The following is a 20,021-nucleotide window of genomic DNA, read 5'->3' as shown; positions in this document are numbered from 1 at the left end:
AGTGCCTGCTCTTTGCCTCCAATCCAGCGTCCTGCTAATGTACCTGGGAGGACAGTGAATCGCTTGGGTGCTTGGGGTCCTGCCACCCACGTGGGAGACCAGGATGGAATTCCTGGCTCTTGGTTTCAGCCTGGCCCTGCCCTGGTGGTTGTAGCCTTTTGAGAGGTGACCTAGTGCATGGGAAATCTGTCTGTCTCTCCTCTCTCACTCTGCCTTTCAAATAAATACATCTTTATGTATAAATATATATATATATATAGTTCATGATAATACATATCAGAAACAAAGCACTCTCACCACTTCTATTCAATGTAATACCAGAAATCCTAGCCACAGCAGTTAGGGAAGAAAAATAAAGACATCCAAATTGGAAAGAAACAAACTGATCTCTGTTTACAGATAACATGATCCTATATGTAGAAAAACCTAAAGATTCCGGGGCTGGCATTGTGGCATAGCGGGGTAAAGCCACTGCAGGTAATGGCAGCATCTTACTTGGGTGCCAATTCAGGTCCTGGCTGCTCCATTCTGATCCAGCTCCCTGCAAATGGCTTGGGAAAAGCAGCCAAAGTTGGCCCAAGTGTTTGGGGCCCTGTCACCATGTGGCAGGTGTGGTAAAAGCTCCTGGCTCCTGGCTTCGGCCTGGTCCAACTTAGATGGCTGTTGCAGCCATCTAAGGAATGAAGCAGTAGTTGGGAGATCTCTCTCTCTGTCTGTCTCACTCTTTCTGTAACTCTAACTTCCATATATGTAACTAAATATTTTTTAAAAACTTAAAGATTCCATAAAAAATGTGTTAAAACTAGTAAACAAATTCAGCAATGTAGCTGGATACAAAATCACTCAAAAGTCAGTTGCATTTCTGTACACTTACAATTAGCCATCCAAAAAAGAAATTAATCCCATTTACAACAGCGATCAATTAGAATAAAATACTTAGTAATAAACTTAAGATGAAAGACTTGTACATGGAAAACTGCAAAGCATTGTTAAAACAAATTAAGGAGGGGCCAGTGCTGTGGGTTAAGCCACCACTTGTGATGCTGGCATCCCATGTCAGAGTGCCAGGTCAAGTGCTGGCAGTTCAGCTTCCGACCCAGCTTCCAGCTCATGTGCCTGGGAAGGCAGCAGAAGACTGCCCAAGTACTTGGGGCCTTGCTACCCATGTAGGAGGCTAGAATGGAGTTCCTGGCTCTTGGCTTCAGCCTGGGGTAGACCTAGTTATAGCAGCCATTTGGCAAGTGAACCAACCAGTGGAGGGAACTTTCTTCCTTCCCCCTCCCCCTCCCCCTTCCCTTTTCCCTCTCCCTCTCCCACCTGGGATAGACCTAGCTATAACAGCCACTTGGCAAGTGAACCAACCAGTGGATGGAACTTTCTTTCTTTCTCTCCCTCTCCCTTTCCCTCCTTCCCTCCCTCCCTCCCCACCCCCTTCTGTCACTCTGCTATTTAAATAAATAAAAAGTAAATATTGAGGCTGGCACTGTGGCATAGGGGGTTAAACTGCCTCCTGCAGTGCCAGCATCCCATATGGGCTGCTCCACTTCCCATCTAGCTCTCTGCTAGAGCCTGGGAAAGCAGTAGAAGATGGCCCAAGTCCTTGGGCCCCTGCAACCCTGTGGAAGACCTGGCTCCTGGCTCCTGGCTTCAGATCGGCCCAGCTCCAGCCATTGCGGCCATTTGGGGAGTGAACCATTGGATGGAAGACCTCTGTCTCTGCCTCTGTCTCTCTGTAACTCTGCCTTTCAAATAAATAAATAAATCTTTTTAAAAAAGTAGATAAACCTTTTAAAGTTACAAAAAAATTAAGAAAGACACAAATAAATGGAAAGATATCCTGTGTTCATGTTGGAAGATATAATAGTTTTAAAATGTCCACACTACCCAAAGTGATCCTTAGATTCAGTGCAATCCTCATCAAACTCCAATGTCAATTTTCTGTAAAAAATTTTTAGTAAATCATTGAAAAATTCATAGAGGAACATCAAATTACCCAAAATAACCAAAATAGTTTTGAGAAAGATAAACTAAGCTGGAGACCTCACACTTTAAAAAAAAAAGATTTATTTATTTGAGCAGCAGAGTTATATATAGAGAGACATTCCATCTGCTGGTTCACTCCCCAAATGGCAGTGGCCAGGGTTGGGCCTGGTTGTAGCCAGGAGCTTCTTCCGGGTCTCCCACATGGGTGCAGGGGCCCAAGGACTTGGGCCATTCTCCACTGCTTTCTGAGGCACTTTAGCAGGGAGTTGGATCAGATGTGGAGCAGCCAGGACTTGAACTGGCCCCCATATGGGATGTCGGCATTGCAGGTGGCAGCTTAACCTGCTACACCACAGTGCCGACCCCGACCTCACACTTCGTGATTTTATTTATTTATTTATTATTTATTTTTTAAAGATTCATTTATTGGCCAGCGCCGCGGCTCACTAGGCTAATCCTCTGCCTTGCGGCGCCGGCACACCGGGTTCTAGTCCCGGTCGGGGCGCCGGATTCTGTCCCGGTTGCCCCTCTTCCAGGCCAGCTCTCTGCTGTGGCCCGGGAGTGCAGTGGAGGATGGCCCAAGTGCTTGGGCCCTGCACCCCATGGGAGACCAGGAGAAGTACCTGGCTCCTGCCATCGGATCAGCGCGGTGCGCTGGCCGCAGCGCACCGGCTGCAGCGGCCATTGGAGGGTGAACCACCGGCAAAAGGAAGACCTTTCTCTGTCTCTCTCTCTCACTGTCCACTCTGCCTGTCAAAAAAAAAAAAATTCATTTATTTGTTTTAAAGGCAGAATCACAGACGGGTAGTGGCAGAGAGAGAGGGAGAGAGAGATGTCTTCCATCCACTGGTTCACTCCCTAATGGCTGCAATGGCCGGAGCTGGGCTGATCTGAAGCCAGGAGCTAGGAGCTTCTTCTGGGTCTCCCACGCGGGTATAGAGGCCCAAGGACTTGGACCATCTTCTGCTGCTTTCCCAGGCCATAGCAGAGAGCTGGATCAGAAGTGAAGCAGCCAGACTCGAACTGGCGCCCAAATGGGATACTGGCACTGCAGGCGGTGGCTTTACCTGCTATGCCACTTTGCGGGGCACACTTCTTGATTTTAAAATGTATTAGAAAGCTACAGCAATCAAAACAGCATGGTACTGGTATACAGACCAGTAGAACAGAAGAGAAAGCTCAGAAACTTTCACATATATGGTGAAATGATCTTCAACAAAGATGTCAGGTGTACACAATACTTTGGGGAAAGGATAGTTTCTTACAAGTAATGTTGGAAAACTGGATAGACACATGCAGAAGAATGAAGTTAGACCCCTATGTGCAAAAATAAACTCAGAATGAATTAAAGATGTAAGACAAACTATGAAAAAGTACTAGATGAAAATACAGGGAGAAAGCTTCATGACATTAGATTTGGCATTGATTCATGGAAAAGATACCAAAAACACAAGCAACAGAGGCAAAAAACAAACAATGGGATACATCAGAGTGTAAAGCTTCCGCACAGCAAACGGGAGTGGAAGAAATGTTTGCCAACTGTGTATCTGACAAGGGGTCCTATCTAGAATTTAAGGAGAACTACAGCTTAGCAACAAATTCACCAAGGAGCCGTTTTTAAACTGGGAAGTGAATGGACTTTTCTTTAAAGAATTTATAGAAATGGCCAAGTACGGCCGGCGCCGCGGCTCACTAGGCTAATCCTCCGCCTAGCGGCGACGGCACACCGGGTTCTAGTCCCGGTCGGGGCGCCGGATTCTGTCCCGGTTGCCCCTCTTCCAGGCCAACCCTCTGCTGTGGCCAGGGAGTGCAGTGGAGGATGGCCCAGGTGCTTGGGCCCTGCACCCCATGGGAGACCAGGAAAAGCACCTGGCTCCTGGCTCCTGCCATCGGATCAGCGCGGTGCGCCGGCCGCGGAGGCCATTGGAGGGTGAACCAACGGCAAAGGAAGACCTTTCTCTCTGTCTCTGTCTCTCACTGTCCACTCTGCCTGTAAAAAAAAAAAAAAAGAAAAAGAAATGGCCAAGTACATGAAAAGATGTTCAACATCACCAATCATCAGGGAAGTATCACTTCACATCTGTTAGAATGACCACTATTTTTTTAAGCAGAAATTAGCAAGTTTTGGTGAGTATGGAGAATTTGGAATAAATTTGGAATAGATTCCTCAAAGAGTTAAAGACAGATACAGCAATCCCACTTCTGGGTATATAGCCAAAAGAACTGAAAACAACATCTCAAAGAGTTTCATACGCCCACCATTCACAATAACCAAGGGGTAGGGGTAACCTAAATGCCCAGACATGGGTAAATAAATTGTGGTAAATAGATACAAAGGACTGTTATTCAGCCTAAAAAATGGAAGGAGGTCCTGTCATGTACTATAACGTGGATTAAGCTTGAGGGCATTATACTAAGTGAAGTAAGCCAGTCACAAAGAAAAAATACCGTTGATTCCATTTGTATGAGGCACGTATCTAAAGTAGCCAGACAGACAATAGCATGGTAGTTGCCAGAATGTGAGGGAAGGGAGAGAAGAGCTGCTTAGTGACTGTAGACTTGTGGTTTTGCAAGGTGAGAGGTATGCACAACAGTGTGCATACAGCTGACACTATCCAGTTGTACCCTTAAAAAGGTTAAGCAGGTAAACTTGATGTTACTATGTTTTTCACAATAAAAAATTGGCAAAAATTGTTTACAAAACAAAAAATTAAGGAACTGACTGACAATGTGTTATATGTTACAGTATGATGTGTACAGAACGGTAGCTGCTCACAATGATGGTCTTGAGCCAAGAAAATTATTAATATTCAGACCTTGTGTTAAAAAGGCAGCAAATTGAGGCAGCATTTTGTAGCACAGCAGGTTAAGCCACTGCTTGTTATGCTGGGATCCTGTATCAGCTGAGTCCTGGCTGCTCTGCTTCCAATCCGGCTTCCTGCTAATGTGCCTGGGAAAGCAGCAGCAGACGGCCTGAGTGGGCCCCTGCCACCCACATGAAGACCTGAATGGAGTTCCTGGCTCTTGGCTTTGGCCAAGACCAGGCCAGTGTGGGCACCTGGGGAATAAACCAGCAAATGGAAGCTTTCTCTCTCTCTCTCTCCCTCTCTCCCTGTCACTCTGCCTTTCAAATAAATAAATCAATCTTAAAAATATGTAAAAAGCAGCAAAATGTATAATATCTGTAACAAAAATGTGCTCATCTAAAAATGTTTTAAACAAATTTTTTCCCTTGATAAGGCTTACGCTTTAGTTTCTGGAAAGTTCATTCAGAAGGAACATTTCATTCCTAGTGAGACTGGATAACTGCACACGACCGAAATGCCTTATCTCAGAATTGCTTTAGGTGCTACCACATGAGAAAGATAGAGCAGAAAACATCAGAGGTTGACAGTTGAGAAGAGCCGGAGTGTGTGCGTGTATTCTTGTTTATGCCTGTCTTTTCATTCTCCAGAGAATCATTAAATGGGAATCAAAGCTTCCGAGGCCTCCCAATCGGATCACTTAATGTGGCCACTGATGAACACGAAGAGTTAAAGGTGGGCATCATTGGAGGTGGCCACCTTGGGAAGCAGCTGGCTCGGGTACTGCTGCAGCTCGTCCCTCTCCCTGCCGAGAGCCTGCGGATCTCCACTCGGAGGCCAGAGGCCCTGGGTGAGGAGCAGTGTGTGTTAGAGAGGGGCTTGGTGGTGCTGGGGTAGGCGCTGATGAAGCCATCCTGAAAGGATTCCTTCAGAGAGGAGTCTTGGAGTACAGTGTGCTGAGTTCTCAGCCTGCTACCCTGGACAAAAGCTAGAATGATTTTTAAAAACATTTATTTATTTAGTTGAAAGGCAGAGTTACAGAGAGGCAGAGGCAGAGAGAGAGGTCTTCCATCCACTGGTTTACTCCCCAAATAGCCTCAACAGCCAGAGCTGGGCCAATCCAAAGCCAGGAGCCAGGAGCTTCTTGTGGGTCTTCCATGTGGGTGCAGGGCCCCAAGGACTTGGGCCATAGAATGATGGTTTTTTAACTCATTCCTTAAAACAACTTTCTTCTCCACTTAAATATTTTCTGTGTGTCTTCCCTGCACTCTTCATGGTGAATGATCTTTCTGGGTCTCTGATACAGCATTAAATCTTAGTGGAGGGGCCGGCGCTGTGGCTCACTTGGTTAATCCTCCACCTGCAGCGCTGGCATCCCATATGGGCACTGGGTTCTAGTCCTGGTTGCTCCTCTTCCAGTCCAGCTCTCTGCTGTGGCCCGGGAGGACAGTGGAGGATGGCCCAAGTGCTTGGGCTCCTGCACCGGCGTGGGAGACCAGGAAGAAGCACCTGGCTCCTGGCTTCGGATCGGCGCAGCGCCGGCCGTGGTGGCCATTAGCGGGGTGAACCAGCAGAAGGAAGGCCTTTCCTCTGTCTCTCTCTCACTGTCTAACTCTCTCTGTCAAATAAAATAAAAAAATCTTACTGGACCAGTTAGAGTTTGGTGAGTGCTAACCATTCCAAATGTTTGCACTTGGCTTTATATTTTTAAAAATAACATTGAATTTTTGAAAATGTTTTGTATTAATTTTGTGTATTAACAATGATTACTTCTGGGGAGAAGAGAAGAGAAAACACCCTGAGGGACTGTCTGGAAAATGGAAATGTTCTTGGTCTGGAAAGAAGTATGAGTTCCATGGCTGTAGTCATTTGTTGAAACTTATCAGACTGTATACTTAAGATCTGTGCATGGTATTGTATGAAAGTTATAATACAGCCGATCAAGCCCCTCCTTTGGAGGCTCATCCCATATCAGAGGGCCTGGGATGGAGTCCTGCCTCAGCTTCCCATCCAGCTTCCTGCTAATGCGCTCCCTGGGAAACAGCAGGTGAGAGCTCAAGGACTTGGATCCCTCCTACCTGTGTGGGAGACCTAGTTTGCGTTCCAGGCTCCTAGCTTCATCCTGGCCCAATACTGGCCCATTGCAGGCATTTGGAGAGTGAAACAGCAGATGGAATATTTCTCTCTGGGTCACTCAGATTATTATTATTATTATTATATTTAAAGATTTATTTACTTGAAAGAGTTACAGAGAGGCTGAGGGAGAGAGAGAGAGAAAGACAGAGATCTTCCATCTGCTAGTTCATTCCCCAAATGGCTGCAATGGCTAGGGCTGAGCCAGGCCAAGGCCAGGAGCCAGGAGCTTCATCTGGGTCTCCCATGTGGGTACAGGAGCCCAAGCACTTGGGCCATTGTCCTCTGCTTTCCCAGGTGCATTAGCAGGGAGCTGGATTGGAAGTGGAGAAGCCAGGACTTGAAGTGGCACCCATATAGGATGCCAGTGTTGAAGACAGCAGCTTCACCCATTACACTGTAGCACTGGCCCCTGCCTTTTATTATTTTTTAAAAATGTATTTATTCATTTGCAATGCAGAGTTGCAGAGAGAGAGGGAGAGACACAGAGAGATTCTCCAGGGAGCTGGATCGGAGGTGGAGCAGCTGCCACTCAAACTGGCCTTCACATGGGATGCTGGCATCATAGGAGGCAGTGCCACAGTACTGGCCCCTCGACCTTTGAAATAAATAAACTTTAAAAAATTGCACTCAAATTCAAAATGTAAAATAATAGAATACACATTATTTAAAAAATCAAGGAAGAAAATAGCTATTTGTAATCCACTTACCCGAGTCATCTCCTTCCTATTTGTTTCCTAATGAGATCCATCGTTGACACTGCTTGATTGCATCCTGCTTTGGTCACTGGATGTCTCACTGGCATACTCCCTTATCGCGGGGAACCTAACATTCCTCTGGATACTGATTTTAAGCCCTCCACTGTTCAGCAGGGAGACCGTGACACGGGCAACTCCCAGAGCAGCGCCCGCCTCTCCCCAGCGGGGCGTGCTCGCTGCACCTGTGTCCGGCCCACAGATGTCTGGAGTGCTGTGTGCACTGCGCCGCAGGCCACTGTCCTCTCTGCGTTTTCTTCTCACAGTTTAAAATTTACATCAGTAAAAAGATTAGTTTTTACTTTGTAGAATATTCCAAATCATGGATGTACCATAAGTTATAGAATTCTGCCTTAGTTAGTTAGTTGAACTTCCTTGTACATAATTTTCAAACTAAAATTACTAGATCAAAGAATAAGTACAGCTTTATTAAGATATTATTTATATACAATATACAATAAATTGCATGTAATTTGCAGAATTTGATATTTTGATGCATATGTACACCTATGAAACCATCAACAATCAAAGTAATGAACATATTGTATCTGTCACCCCCTTTGTCTCTTGCTCTTGGTAACCCCTATTTCCCTACTCCCTGAATCTCCCCACCAAAAAAACAATGATCTGATTTCAGTCACCACAGACTAGTTTGCAATTTCTAGAATTTTATAAAAATGGAGTCATACCTTTTATTGTCTTTCACTCTGCATAATTATTTTGCGAATTCAAGTTGTTTCATGTGTCAATATCCTTTTTTATTTTTTTAAGTTTTTTTTTTTTTTTTTTTTTTTTTTTTAATTTCCTTGAAAGGCGGAGTGACAGAGAGTGGGAGAGACAGAGGTTTTCCATCTGCTGGTTTACTCTCAAATGGCCACAACAGCAGGGCTGGGCCAGGTCAAAACCAGGAGCCTGGAATTCAATCCTGGTCACCCAGGTGGATGGCAAAGGCCCACGTATTTAAGCCATCTTTGCTGTTTTCCCAGGCACACTAGCAGAGAGCTGGATCAAAAGTGGAGAAGCCAGACTCAAACCAGTGCTCACATGGGATGCTGGTGTCATGGGCAGTTGCTTAACCTGCTGTACCACCAAACCACCCCGTTTTTAAAATTTTCTGAGTAGTATTTCATTGCCTGAATGTTCTACAGTTTATTCATCTGTTGTTTTGAGTTGTTTCCAGTTTTTGGATATTACAAATAAAGCTGCTACAGAGTGGTGATTGGGGGAGGGAGAGAGAAAAGAAAGTATGGTTATCTTTTCTCTCTCTCTTTTAAGATTTTATTTATTTATTTGAGAGGTAGAGTTACAGAGAGAGGGAGAGACAGAGAAAGGTCTTCCTGGCTCACTCCCCAGGTGGCCACAATGGCCAGAGCTGAGCTGATTTGAAGCCAGGAGCCAGGAGCTTCTTCCAGGTCTCCCACATGGGTACAGGGACCCAAGGACTTGGGCCATCTTCTACTGCTTTCCCACACCATGGCAGAGAGCTAGATTCGAAGAGGTGCAACCTGGACTTGAACCGGTGCCCACATGGGCTGCTGGCACAGGAGGCAGAGGCTTAGCCTACTACACCACAGCACTGGCCCCTAGATGATCTTTTTATATTAAGGAAACTACGAAAGTCTTACCATCAAAGGTCTCTCTCTTAATTCTATCTGTAGAAGTAGTGTGTATTCCTTGGGAAGCATTACGTTTATTAGTATTAAAATTATAGTTTTATTTATTTTAAACATTTTTATTTATTTTCATTTTATTTGAAAGGCAGCAAGAGAGACAGAGAGAGAGCTTTCACCTGCGGGTGCACTCCCAACATGCCTGCAACAGCCAGAGCTGGGGCAGGTCCAAGTGAGGAATCTGGAAGTCAGTTCAGGTCTCCCTCATGGGGAGCATGGACCCAGATACGTGAGCCATCACCTGCTGCCCCGGGATGAGTATAAGCAGGAACCTGGATCAGAAGCAGACCAGCCAGGCCTCAAACATCAGGCTCTCAAATACAGGATGTGGGTGTCCCAAGCAGCAACTTAACTGCTCACCTTCAAATTACAGTTTTAAAATGGCACTGTGTGGGGCTGCTGTTGTGGCGTAACAGTTTAAACTTCCGCCTGCAACACTGGCATCCCACATGGGCATGGGTTCAAGACCCAGCTGTTCTACTTCTGATCTACTCCCTGCTAATGTGCCTGGGAAATCAGCAGAGGACGGCCCAAGTACCTGGCCCCTGCACCCACGTGGGAGACCTGGAAGAAGCCAGCCCACTCTGCCTTTCAACCCCATTGTTGTGGCCATTTGGGGAGTAAACCAGTGGATGGAAGATTTCTCTATCTCTCTGTCTCTCCCTCTGTCTCTGTAACTCTGCCTTTCAAATAAGTAAAGAATAAATCTTTTTAAAAATAGCACTGTGTATTTTATGAGGAAGCACATGTTGCAAATGCCATTAACTTCTATACATTTGAAAAGAATGAGAACAACACATGAAGAGGGAAGGATGTGCCCATTTTCTAAGTGTACTCTTTATCCTATCCATCTTCAGGTTTCTGTTTAAGATAAGAATTCACCTCTCCAACAATAACTCTTAAACATCCTATTAAAATATGTGTGTGCATTTTGTATTCTTCCTTTTGAAAATGTCCCTGTTGTCATAAGTACAATCAGGTGATTAACTGCAGAGTGTTTTTATGCAGCTCCACAGTTAGCACATCTCCCTCTGGGTTTATCAGATCCTGTTAACTAGGGCGTACCTTACAGAATCCAGCTTTCAAACTCTTCCCAGAAGAGCAAACTCTTCCGTTCTACAGACGCTTCCACTCTCCTCATCTGCCCACCGACTCAAGCCAGTGCGCTGGAGAACTCTGGGCAAGCCTCTTAGCTTCTTGAAACCTCACTCCCCTCACCTATCACACAGAACAGTCCTAGTCTCTGCCTCATAAGGTCCTTGTGAGGATTACCTTATGTGATGTACCCAAAGTACAGGGGCTGGCGTTGTGCTGCTGCTTGAGACACTAGCACCCAGGATCAGAGCACCGGTTCAATTCCCGGCTGCTCCACTTCCCATCCAGCTCCCTGCTAATGTGCCTGGGAAGGCAGTAGAGGATGACTTAAGTGCTTGGGCCCCTGCCACCCAAGCAGAAGTCCCGGAAGGAGTTCCAGTCTCCTGGCTTTGGCTGGGTGGGTCCCTGGCTTTAGCCTGGCCCAGCCCTGGCTGTTGTGGCCATCTGGGGAACAGACCAGTGAATGGAAGATCTCTCTCCCTCCCTCCTCTTGCCTCTCCTCTTTCCATGTCTCTCTGTCACTCTGCCTTTCAAATAAGTAAATGAAAAAAATTTTTTAAATAAAGTACACACTTTGTACGTTATCTGGCATACAGTAAACCGTCAGTGAACTAGAGCCGAAGGCATCTTTGAGACTTTGTTCTACAAGTCAGATGAAGATGAATTATTTTATAACCTCAGCCTGCTGCAGTGGGCTCAGCTGCTTTAGTGACAGGGTAGCACGAAGCTGCACAGCTCCTGGAGGGCCTATGGGAATATTTTCTGACCCATGTGGTAAAAAGACGTGGGTGGATTTACGGGGATGAGACAATGATCACCTTCTCTCCAAGATGAAATTCCCATCCCATGCCTTTGCTCTGTTTTCCTTCCCTCCTTACAGTTGAATTCCAGAAACAGGGGGTCCGCTGCTTTTACCACAACTCTGGTCTGGTGGGCTGGGCCAACGTGGTGTTCCTCTGCTGCCTGCCATCTCAGCTGCCTAACATTTGCATAGAAATTCAGAACAGCATCAGGAAGGCCTGCATTGTGTTCAGCTTTGTCGCTGCCATCCCACTACCCAGGTACCTTGTGAGGGTGAGAACTCTTGGAGTTGGTCATTCCCAGTAATAAAGGAGCAGCTTTATCTGCAGAAGGACCCAGGCAACCTCTCTCATTTTGTCTTCCCCATTTTCCTAGGAACAGCACAGGTGGGTGGGATATTTCCTTTGCTGTGAATAGAACGTTGCCTCCCTCTACCTAAAGCTGAACAGTTTTCCCTTCAATGAGAAGGGAAACCACCAGTCAACAATATGAAAAGTTACTGAAAGTGGGTGTCAGATCTTACTTTTGTGCCCCTGGTGTCTAACCTAGTGCCTAGCCCGCTATGGCGTTCAGTAAGTGTTTATCAGGGAGATGCAAGAATAATCCAGCGAATTAGTGCCCTCAGCATGGACTCAGAGCTGTGTTTGTTCTGGGCAGTGCTGTGTAGGGGAGTCTGTTGCTGGGGTTGAACACATGGATTTTATATTCCTGTCCTGGCACTGCACAACCTGTCTTGGTGGCTTTACTTCCAGATTAAAACTGCTGCTGAACAAGACCAGCATCTTGCGGCCTCAGTATCATTATCATTATGCCGAAGATGGGGTCAACATCTGGGGAGCCAAAAAGGAAATCACAGCTGCGCTCCAAGACCCTGTGATTCTTCAGGCTACCTGCCCCTACAGTGCTGCTGGTAAGGGCTCGCTGCAGCTCTGGCGCTCTCTTGAAAATTATCTTCCTTCTGGCCTGTTGTTATCGTATTAAATCCGTGTGTGTGTGTGTGTTGGTTGTACAGATACATGTCAACTATTTCCATTTTGTTTTGCATGGGAAATGTTTTTTTTTTTTTTTTTTTTTTTTTTTTTTTTTTTTTGACAGGCAGAGTGGACAGTGAGAGAGAGAGACAGAGAGAGAAAGGTCTTCCTTTTTGCCGTTGGTTCACCCTCCAATGGCCGCCGCTGCAGCCGGCGCACCGCGCTGATCCTGGCAGGAGCCAGGAGCCAGGTGCTTTTCCTGGTCTCCCATGGGGTGCAGGGCCCAAGCACCTGGGCCATCCTCCACTGCACTCCCTGGCCATAGCAGAGAGCTGGCCTGGAAGAGGGGCAACCGGGACAGAATCCGGCGCCCCAACCGGGACTCGAACCCGGTGTGCCGGCGCCGCAAGGTGGAGGATTAGCCTATTGAGCCACGGCGCCGGCTCGGGAAATGTTTTTTTTTAACAACAACAACAAAAAACAGCCTTTATTAGAGCTAGCTGAGAAACCCCATTGTTTGGTCCCTTCAAAGGTGAACTAGAAATAACCAGAGAGGAGTGGAGACAGCTTGTTTCATGCAGCGTCTGGGACTGAATAGCTTTTCTCCATTCTAATCTTGTTCCTTTTCCTTATTAGCAAGGGCCATTCTGCATTTTTGCCATTAGCCATGTCTCCATGAGTCCTGACTGTCCTTTGGCATGGCCAACACATAATGTGTGTGTGTGTATGTATGTGTGTGTGTATGTATGTATGTGTGTGTGTGCCTGGTTTTTTAAAAAGATTTATTTAGTTTAAAGGCAGAGTTGCAGAAAGAAAGGGAGAGAAAAAGTTGCAGACAGAAAAAGATCTTCCATCTGTTGCTGCACTCCCCAAATGGCCGTGATGGGAAGGGCTGGGCCATTCTGGGTCTCCCATGTGGGTGGCGGGGGTCCAAGTATTTGGGCCATCTACTGCTGCCTCCCGGGCACATTGGCAGGACTTGAGCCACGGCTCCGAGATGGGATGCCGGCATTGCAGGCAGCTGCTTAACCTGCTGCACCACAGCACTGGCCCATGGCACGTGTTGCTAAGAGCAAACGGGGCTCTCGGCCTAGGGAAAGTGCTTGTTGTGGGGAGCAATCCGGACTGGACTAAGTTACTGAAATTAAGACTTATTCTATGCATCTGCTCTCCCACAATATGGCGCTGGGACAGAAGTAAACAGCTTCCGCACAGCTGCCTCCAGTTCAACTAATAAACTGTAGGACTTGCTCCTGATTGGAGGAGAGCAGCGTACTCGGCGTGTGGGCAGCCGAGTTAGGATTGGCGGAGGAGGACTATAAAGGAGGAGAGAGACGGCATGCACCGGGAACATCTATGGGGAACATCTAAGGGAACCCGTGCAGCCCCCGAGAGAGCCGGCCGGCGGTGTGCCGCTCCCCTGCGGAAGTGGGGAATGCGGCCGGGGGGAACTGCCCTTCCACGGAGGTGGAAGGGATAGTAGCCAACCCGGGAAGAACCAGCAGCAAACCCGGGGAGGGCCGAGCAGACGAAAGAACAGCGCAGGGTCCTGTGTTGCTCCTCCACGAAGAGGGGGAGCGACATAATGGTGCCGTGACTCAGATATGAAGCCTAGGCAGGGCTTAGTGTCGTTCCTCCACGAAGAGGGGGAGCGACATAATGGTGCCGTGACTCGGATATGAAGCCTAGGCAGGGCTTAGTGTCGTTCCTCCACGAAGAGGGGGAGCGACACTTGTCACCACAAGCTTCATGTTATCAGTCTGTTTTGGAGAAAACGTGGCTGCCTCTGAGGATCTGGGGTTTGTCCTAGGTTCCTGCAACTCCTTTTTGGTGGCACTGACTGGCGTTTGCCTCTTTGTTGATGTGCAGGGGGAATTCGCCTCAATATCAAATGGTTGGAGGGAGTGTTCTACGCAGCCCTAAACATCTGCACGGAGAAAAACGTGGCCCACTCCAAAGCGATGCTGCTTATGAATGAGCTCTTCCTGTCCGTGCACTTCCAAGGCTGCGGGGAAGACACAAGTTCTTGCCCCAAGTTTCAGTTAACGGATGTTGTCAGCAAAGACTACGTCAAGAACTTGTCCGGGAACAGGTAAGCCGTCTGCCACTGTTCTGGTTTCTCCCACGCTCTCAGCTCAGCACCTGTTTTCCGTCTCCTCCTGACCTCTTTAAAACCGATAAAAATCGTATCTTGGTAAAAATGGCAGCTGGTGGGAAAGTGCTTGCCCACCTTTGCCGCTCAAACCCCATTTCACAGATTTTACCTTTAGTATTTTGATATTTTTGTCTTTTTATCTATGCATTTCCAAACCTATATGTAGTCAGTCTAATATGTATCTGTATCTATTTCTATATACACAGGGTTAAAAATGTGAGCATATACTGCTTTTTTACTTGCTACTAGGGGGCTTCAAAAATTTCATGGGAAAATTCACATTATCTTCTTTTTTTTTAAGAATAAAATCCTGTTTATTTTCATCTTACTTGAAAGGCAGAGCAGCACAGAGACAGAGAGGAGAAGGCAGCAGGGAGGAGGGAGCTTCCCTCCTCTGGTTCACTCTGCAGGGGCCCTGCAACAGTCAGGGCTTGGCCAGGCCCGAGCCAGGAGTCTGCAGTTCCATCTGGGTCTCCCACAGGGCGGCCCAAGCACTTGAACCGTCATCTGCTGCCTCCCAGCATGCATTAGCAGGAAGCTGGATTAGAAGTGAAGGTGCCAGGACTGGCAGTTCCGTATGGGATGCCGGCCTCGTGCCGCAAGTGGTGGTTTAACCTGATATGCTGCAACACCAGTCCCTGATCAAGCTTTTATAGCTCGCTACTTTTTACAGGGAGTTCAAGTGATAAAGTGTTAAATGACACCATGCGATGTAATCTGCAAAATCCAGAAGGTGAGAAATTTTATAGGACAAGCAACCCAATTCCTTAAACAAACAAACCCCAAAGTGGGGGGGGGGGGATAAATTTTTTAAACAGACTTACAATTCATGTTAACCAAAATGCACGTGTAGACTTTGGATCATTATTCAAACAACTATTTTTTTTAATTAGGCTGCATAGTTAATAATATTAAGGAATTAGTATTCTGGTTTATTTTATAAAAATAAAGTCCTAGGTGGGCATTTGGCATAGTGGTTAAGATATAGTTTGGGATGCCCACAACCCATGTAAGAGCACTTTGCTTTAACTCCCAGCTCCACTCTTGATTCCAGCTCCCTGCTAATGTATAGCCTGGGAGATGGCAGGCGATGGCTCAAGTGCTTGGGTCCTTGCCACCCATGTGGGAGACCTGGATGGGGTTCCCAGTTGCCGGTTTAGGCCTGGCCCAGGCTAGACTGTTGCAGGCATCTGGGGAGTGAGGCAGTGCATGGGAGCTCTCTTTTTCTCTGCCTTCCAAATAAATAAAAAATAAATTTGAAAAAAATTAAAGTATATGTTTTAGAGATACATACTCAAAAAGTTACACATCAAATGATGTAGTGTCTGATATTTGCTTCAGAATTACCCAGTAGAGGGGGGTAAAGGGGTGGGAATAGATTAATGGACACAACAAGCGTTAGCTGGGGCCAGAGTTGTGGGGCAGTGCATTAAGTCCTGGTTGGAGTCCTGACTACTCCACCTCCAGTCCAGCTCCCTGCTAATGTGCCTGGACAAACGCCCCAAGTGCCTGGGCTCTGCTACCCACATGTGAGACCCAGATGGAGTTCTAGGATCCTGGCTTTGGACTGGCCCAGTCCTGGCTATTGTGGCGATTTGGGGAGTGAACCAGCAGATAGAAGATTTTCTCTCTCTCTCAGTGTGCGTGTGTGTGTGTGTGTCTTCTGTATCTGTAACTCCGTGTTTCAAATAAATAAACCTTTAAAAAGTTAGCTATGAACAGATCATTGTTAAATCTGGGTGACAGGCACATGAGGGTTCGTTTTACTATTCTATTTTTGTTTTAAAATTTCCATAATAAAGACAAAGTTTCCTTCTATTAGTGTACCAATCCTAATTGACTAGTTCTAGCTTTACTCCAACTTTGCTTTCTTAAAATAAACCCTATTTAATACACTTATAAATTTGTTTTCCTTCATTTGATTTAAGATATTTCTGTCAATATTTAAAAGTAAAATTGGTTTGTAGTTCTCAAATTTGGGTATCAATACCTCATAGTATTAGGAAGTCTTTATCGTTATATTCTGGAACAGTTTAAGTTTCATAGGAACTATAGATTTCTTAAAGATTAATTAACAGCACTTAGTGTCTACTGTGTACTTCGCAGGGCAAATGGCATATAGCTCAGCACAGGGAGGCAGTGCCCTGGGCCTGCCCACGTCATCTAAAGATCCGAGGCCTGGAGTAGTTCCAAGTTCTCGCTCTACGGCGTGGCACCATGAGGGCCTCTTCTCTCCACTGATCCTCACTGCCCATCACCACGGCTGAGCTTGTCGGCTGCACAGAATTGTTCCGTGACGTCTTTCCACTCTTGAGTTCCAAGATCTTGAAGAAAGTGGGAAAGTTAATCCTGGCAAATTCAAAATTTTTTGCAAACTCAGCACTAGTTGAACATGTGCACTTGACTCTTCTGTGTCCTCGTGAGATTCTTCTGAACTCCTTTATCTGTACTCTGATGTTCATGCAGGGGTGTAGTCATTTCGCTTAGGACCAGCCAGTGAGGCCCTCCTGCTGGGACTCTGCATATACTAATATTTTCACAGTGATTACAGTTTCTCAAATTCACTTCAGAGTTCTTTTTCAAGAAAAATTATTTTCTTTTTATTTGAAAGGCAGAGGCAGAGAGACAAAGAGAGAAGTTCATTCCCCAAGTGCCTGCAGACAGTCAAAGCAGAGCCAGGCTAAAGCCAGGGGTCAGGAATTCCATCTGGGTGTCCAGTGTGGGTGGCAGGAATGCACAGGACAAGGAGTGGGGTAGGGGTGCTAGGAGCTTGCTTGCCCTCTCCCAGGCACCACTCTCCCAGCACCTCCATGCCTTTACCAGCCAGGAAGCTCCCTTACAGAATGTAACTGTAGATTGATTTGATCCAACTGTCAGGGAGGCAGGTGAGGGCTGAAATTAGACTGCTTTTCCAATTTTTCTAGTTTATGATATATTCAGCTTTACAATTTCTTGGGTCAATTTCACATTGCCTTTGTATCTGGATTACAAGTTTATTGGTATAAAGTTATAATTTTATATTTTATTTTAAAAAAGCACCTCATCAGATTGTATGTCATCTTGCATTGTGTTAAGCTTTAAAATTTTTTCAGGGTTGGGGGCTGGTGCTGCGGCATAGTGGGCAGAGCTGCCGCCTGAAGTGCTGGCATCCCCTATGGGCACTGGTTTGAGTTTCAGCCTCTCCACTTCCAATTCAGCTCTCTGCTATGGCCTGGGAAAGCAGTAGAAGATGGCCCAAGTCCTTGGGCCCCTGCACCTGCATGGGGGACCCGGAGGAAGCTCCTGGCTTAGTTCTGGCCATTGTGGCCATTTGGGGAGTGAACCAGTGGATGGAAGACTTTTCTCTCTCTGTTTCTCCTTCTCTCTCTGTAACTCTGCCTTTCAAATAAAATAAAGAAATCTAAAAAAAAAAAAAAAAAATACACAGGGTGCCACCGAGGCATTTAAAAAAATTTCATGATTAAATTTGCTAGAAGCATGTCTATTTTGTTGATCTTTGAGAATAACCAGCTTATGGTTTTATTTAATTCTACTGAGTTAATTCTTTTTAAAATGCAAGCATTTTCATGTGTCTTATAATTACCTCCTTTCTGCTTTCCTTTGGTTTATTTTGTGAGATTATTCTTAGCTTCCTGAATATTTATGGCTCATTTAATGGCAATCATATTATTATAATAAAAATAACAAGACCTAAGAGATTTTCATCTAACTTCTTCAGCTGTGTGCTAGGCCTTAGAAATAATGATTACATTTTGGGGCACAAGTTCCGGTGTTAGTCAAGCCTCTTACAGCCTCACTCTTCAAACGACTTGGCATTCAGAGGCATCATCTGTAGAAATGCAGAATCTGATACCCAAGACCTATGGAATCAGAATCTGTATTTTCACAAGATATTCTAGGTGATATTTATGCATATTCAAATTGGAGAAGCAATGTTCTCATTTTTTACTGTTAGCAAGAGATGGCCATGGCATATTGATATTTTCATAATGATTACAGTTTCTCAAATTCACTTCATTGTTCTTTTTCAAGAAAAATTATTTTCTTTTTATTTGAAAGGCAGAGGCAGAGAGAGGGAAGAGAGAGAAAGAAGTTCATTCCCAAGTGCCTGCAGACAGTCAAAGCAGAGCCAGGCTAAAGCCAGGGGTCAGGAACTCCATCTGGGTGTCCAGTGTGGGTGGCAGGAACGCAAGTGCTCAGACCATCGCCTGCTGCCTTCCAGGCACACTGGGAGCAGAGTAGCCAGGACTCGAACTGGCACTCTACTATAGGATGCAGGCATCCCAAACAGCAGTTCAATCTGCTGACCCAGAAAACCATGTATTTGCTTGTTTTCATGACTGAGTAGTGTCCACGGCACGGCTGTATCACGTTTAACCATTTACCTGCTGGAGAACATCTGGCTTGTTCTGGTTTTCAGCTGCCATCAATAAAGCTGCCGTGAACGTTCATCAGCAGAGTTTGGTGTGACGTAGTTTTACCAGTATATCTGTTTTTGGAGAAATGGCATCTTGATTATCATGAGTCTTTCTATCCATGAATACAGTAATTTTCTCCACCTGCAGGTCCTCTTTATATCATCAGCATTTTAATTTCCATGACACAAATCTTGTGTTTTGTTATATTTACGCCTTTAAGCATTCTATTAATTATAAATTCTATTAATTAATTATAAATTCTTTTTTTTTTTTTTGACAGAGTGGACAGTGAGAGAGAGAGACAGAGAGAAAGGTCTTCCTTTTTGCCGTTGGTTCACCCTTCAATGGCCACCGCGGCCGGCGCGCTGCGGCCGGCGCACCGCGCTGATCCGATGGCAGGAGCCAGGAGCCAGGTGCTTTTCCTGGTCTCCCATGGGGTGCAGGGCCCAAGCACCTGGGCCATCCTCCACTGCACTCCCTGGCCACAGCAGAGGGTTGGCCTGGAAGAGGGGCAACCGGGACAGAATCCGGCGCCCCGACCAATTATAAATTCTATTAATTATAAATTATAAATTTAAATTGTTGTTCATTGCTAGTATGTATAAATACCATTGATTATTGTATGTTTATTTTGTATACTTCAAACTTTCTGAACTTACTAGTTCTGGAGTTTTTTTTTTAAAGATTTATTTATTTATTTGAAAGTCAGTGTTACACAAAGAGAGGAGAGGCAGAGAGAGAGAGAGAGAGAGAGAGAGAGGTCTTCCATCCATTGGTTCACTCCCCAATTGGCTGCAATGGCTGGAGCTGCACTGATCTGAAGCCAGAAGCCAGGAGCTTCTTCCCAGTCTTCCACATGGGTGCAGGGACCCAAGGACTTGGGCCTTCTTCTACTGCTTTCCCAGGCCATAGCAGAGAGCTGGATTGGAAGTGAAACAACCGGGTCTCAAACCAGCACCCATATGGGGTGCTGGCACTGCAGGTCAGGACGTTAACCTGCTGTGTCACAATGCTGGCCCCTATAGAGATATTTCTAAAAATAGATTCCTTTGGGGCTGCATTGTGGCGTAGTGGATTAAGCCTCAGCCTGCAACACCAGCATCTTACTTGGGCACCAGTTCAAGACACAGCTGCTCTGCTTCACATCCGGCTCCCTGCTAATGAGCTTGGGAAAGCAGCAGAAGATAGGCCAAGTGCTTGGGCCCCTGCACCCACGTGGGAGACCTGGAAGAAGCT

At 46.0% G+C, this 20,021-nt stretch overlaps 2 protein-coding genes across 7 annotated transcripts in view; one reads left to right on the top strand and one right to left on the bottom strand.

Annotated features, from left to right (window-relative positions):
• Positions 1-20,021, bottom strand: part of SAMD15 (sterile alpha motif domain containing 15) — a 58,568-nt gene that overhangs the window by 14,931 nt on the left and 23,616 nt on the right. Inside the window, exon 3 of one of the 4 annotated variants that reach the window (XR_007911661.2) lies at positions 18,753-18,856. The exons of 2 other annotated variants lie outside the window; for them this stretch is intronic. Coding sequence is in view for 1 of the 2 variants with exons in the window: in XM_008271987.4 (XP_008270209.1) it covers positions 18,845-18,856 (12 nt within the window). In the remaining variant the exon portion in view is untranslated. Of the gene's footprint in view, positions 1-15,156; positions 18,857-20,021 lie in introns of those variants that run through there. One more of the 4 variants, XM_008271987.4, reaches the window with a different exon arrangement.
• Positions 1-20,021, top strand: part of NOXRED1 (NADP dependent oxidoreductase domain containing 1) — a 29,752-nt gene that overhangs the window by 7,680 nt on the left and 2,051 nt on the right. For 2 of the 3 annotated variants that reach the window (XM_002719627.5, XM_070065297.1), the window contains 4 exons: positions 5,438-5,637; positions 11,321-11,501; positions 11,994-12,151; positions 14,082-14,304. In XM_002719627.5, the coding sequence (XP_002719673.1) occupies positions 5,438-5,637; positions 11,321-11,501; positions 11,994-12,151; positions 14,082-14,304 (762 nt within the window). Of the gene's footprint in view, positions 1-5,437; positions 5,638-11,320; positions 11,502-11,993; positions 12,152-14,081; positions 14,305-16,473; positions 16,505-20,021 lie in introns of those variants that run through there. The other variant, XM_070065298.1, reaches the window with a different exon arrangement.

This window comes from Oryctolagus cuniculus, chromosome 20 (genome assembly GCF_964237555.1).
Source record: "Oryctolagus cuniculus chromosome 20, mOryCun1.1, whole genome shotgun sequence".
Taxonomy (NCBI): Eukaryota; Metazoa; Chordata; class Mammalia; order Lagomorpha; family Leporidae; genus Oryctolagus; species Oryctolagus cuniculus.
The sequence above is the reverse complement of the archived record's forward strand: the minus strand, read 5'-3'. Positions and strand labels throughout refer to the sequence as shown.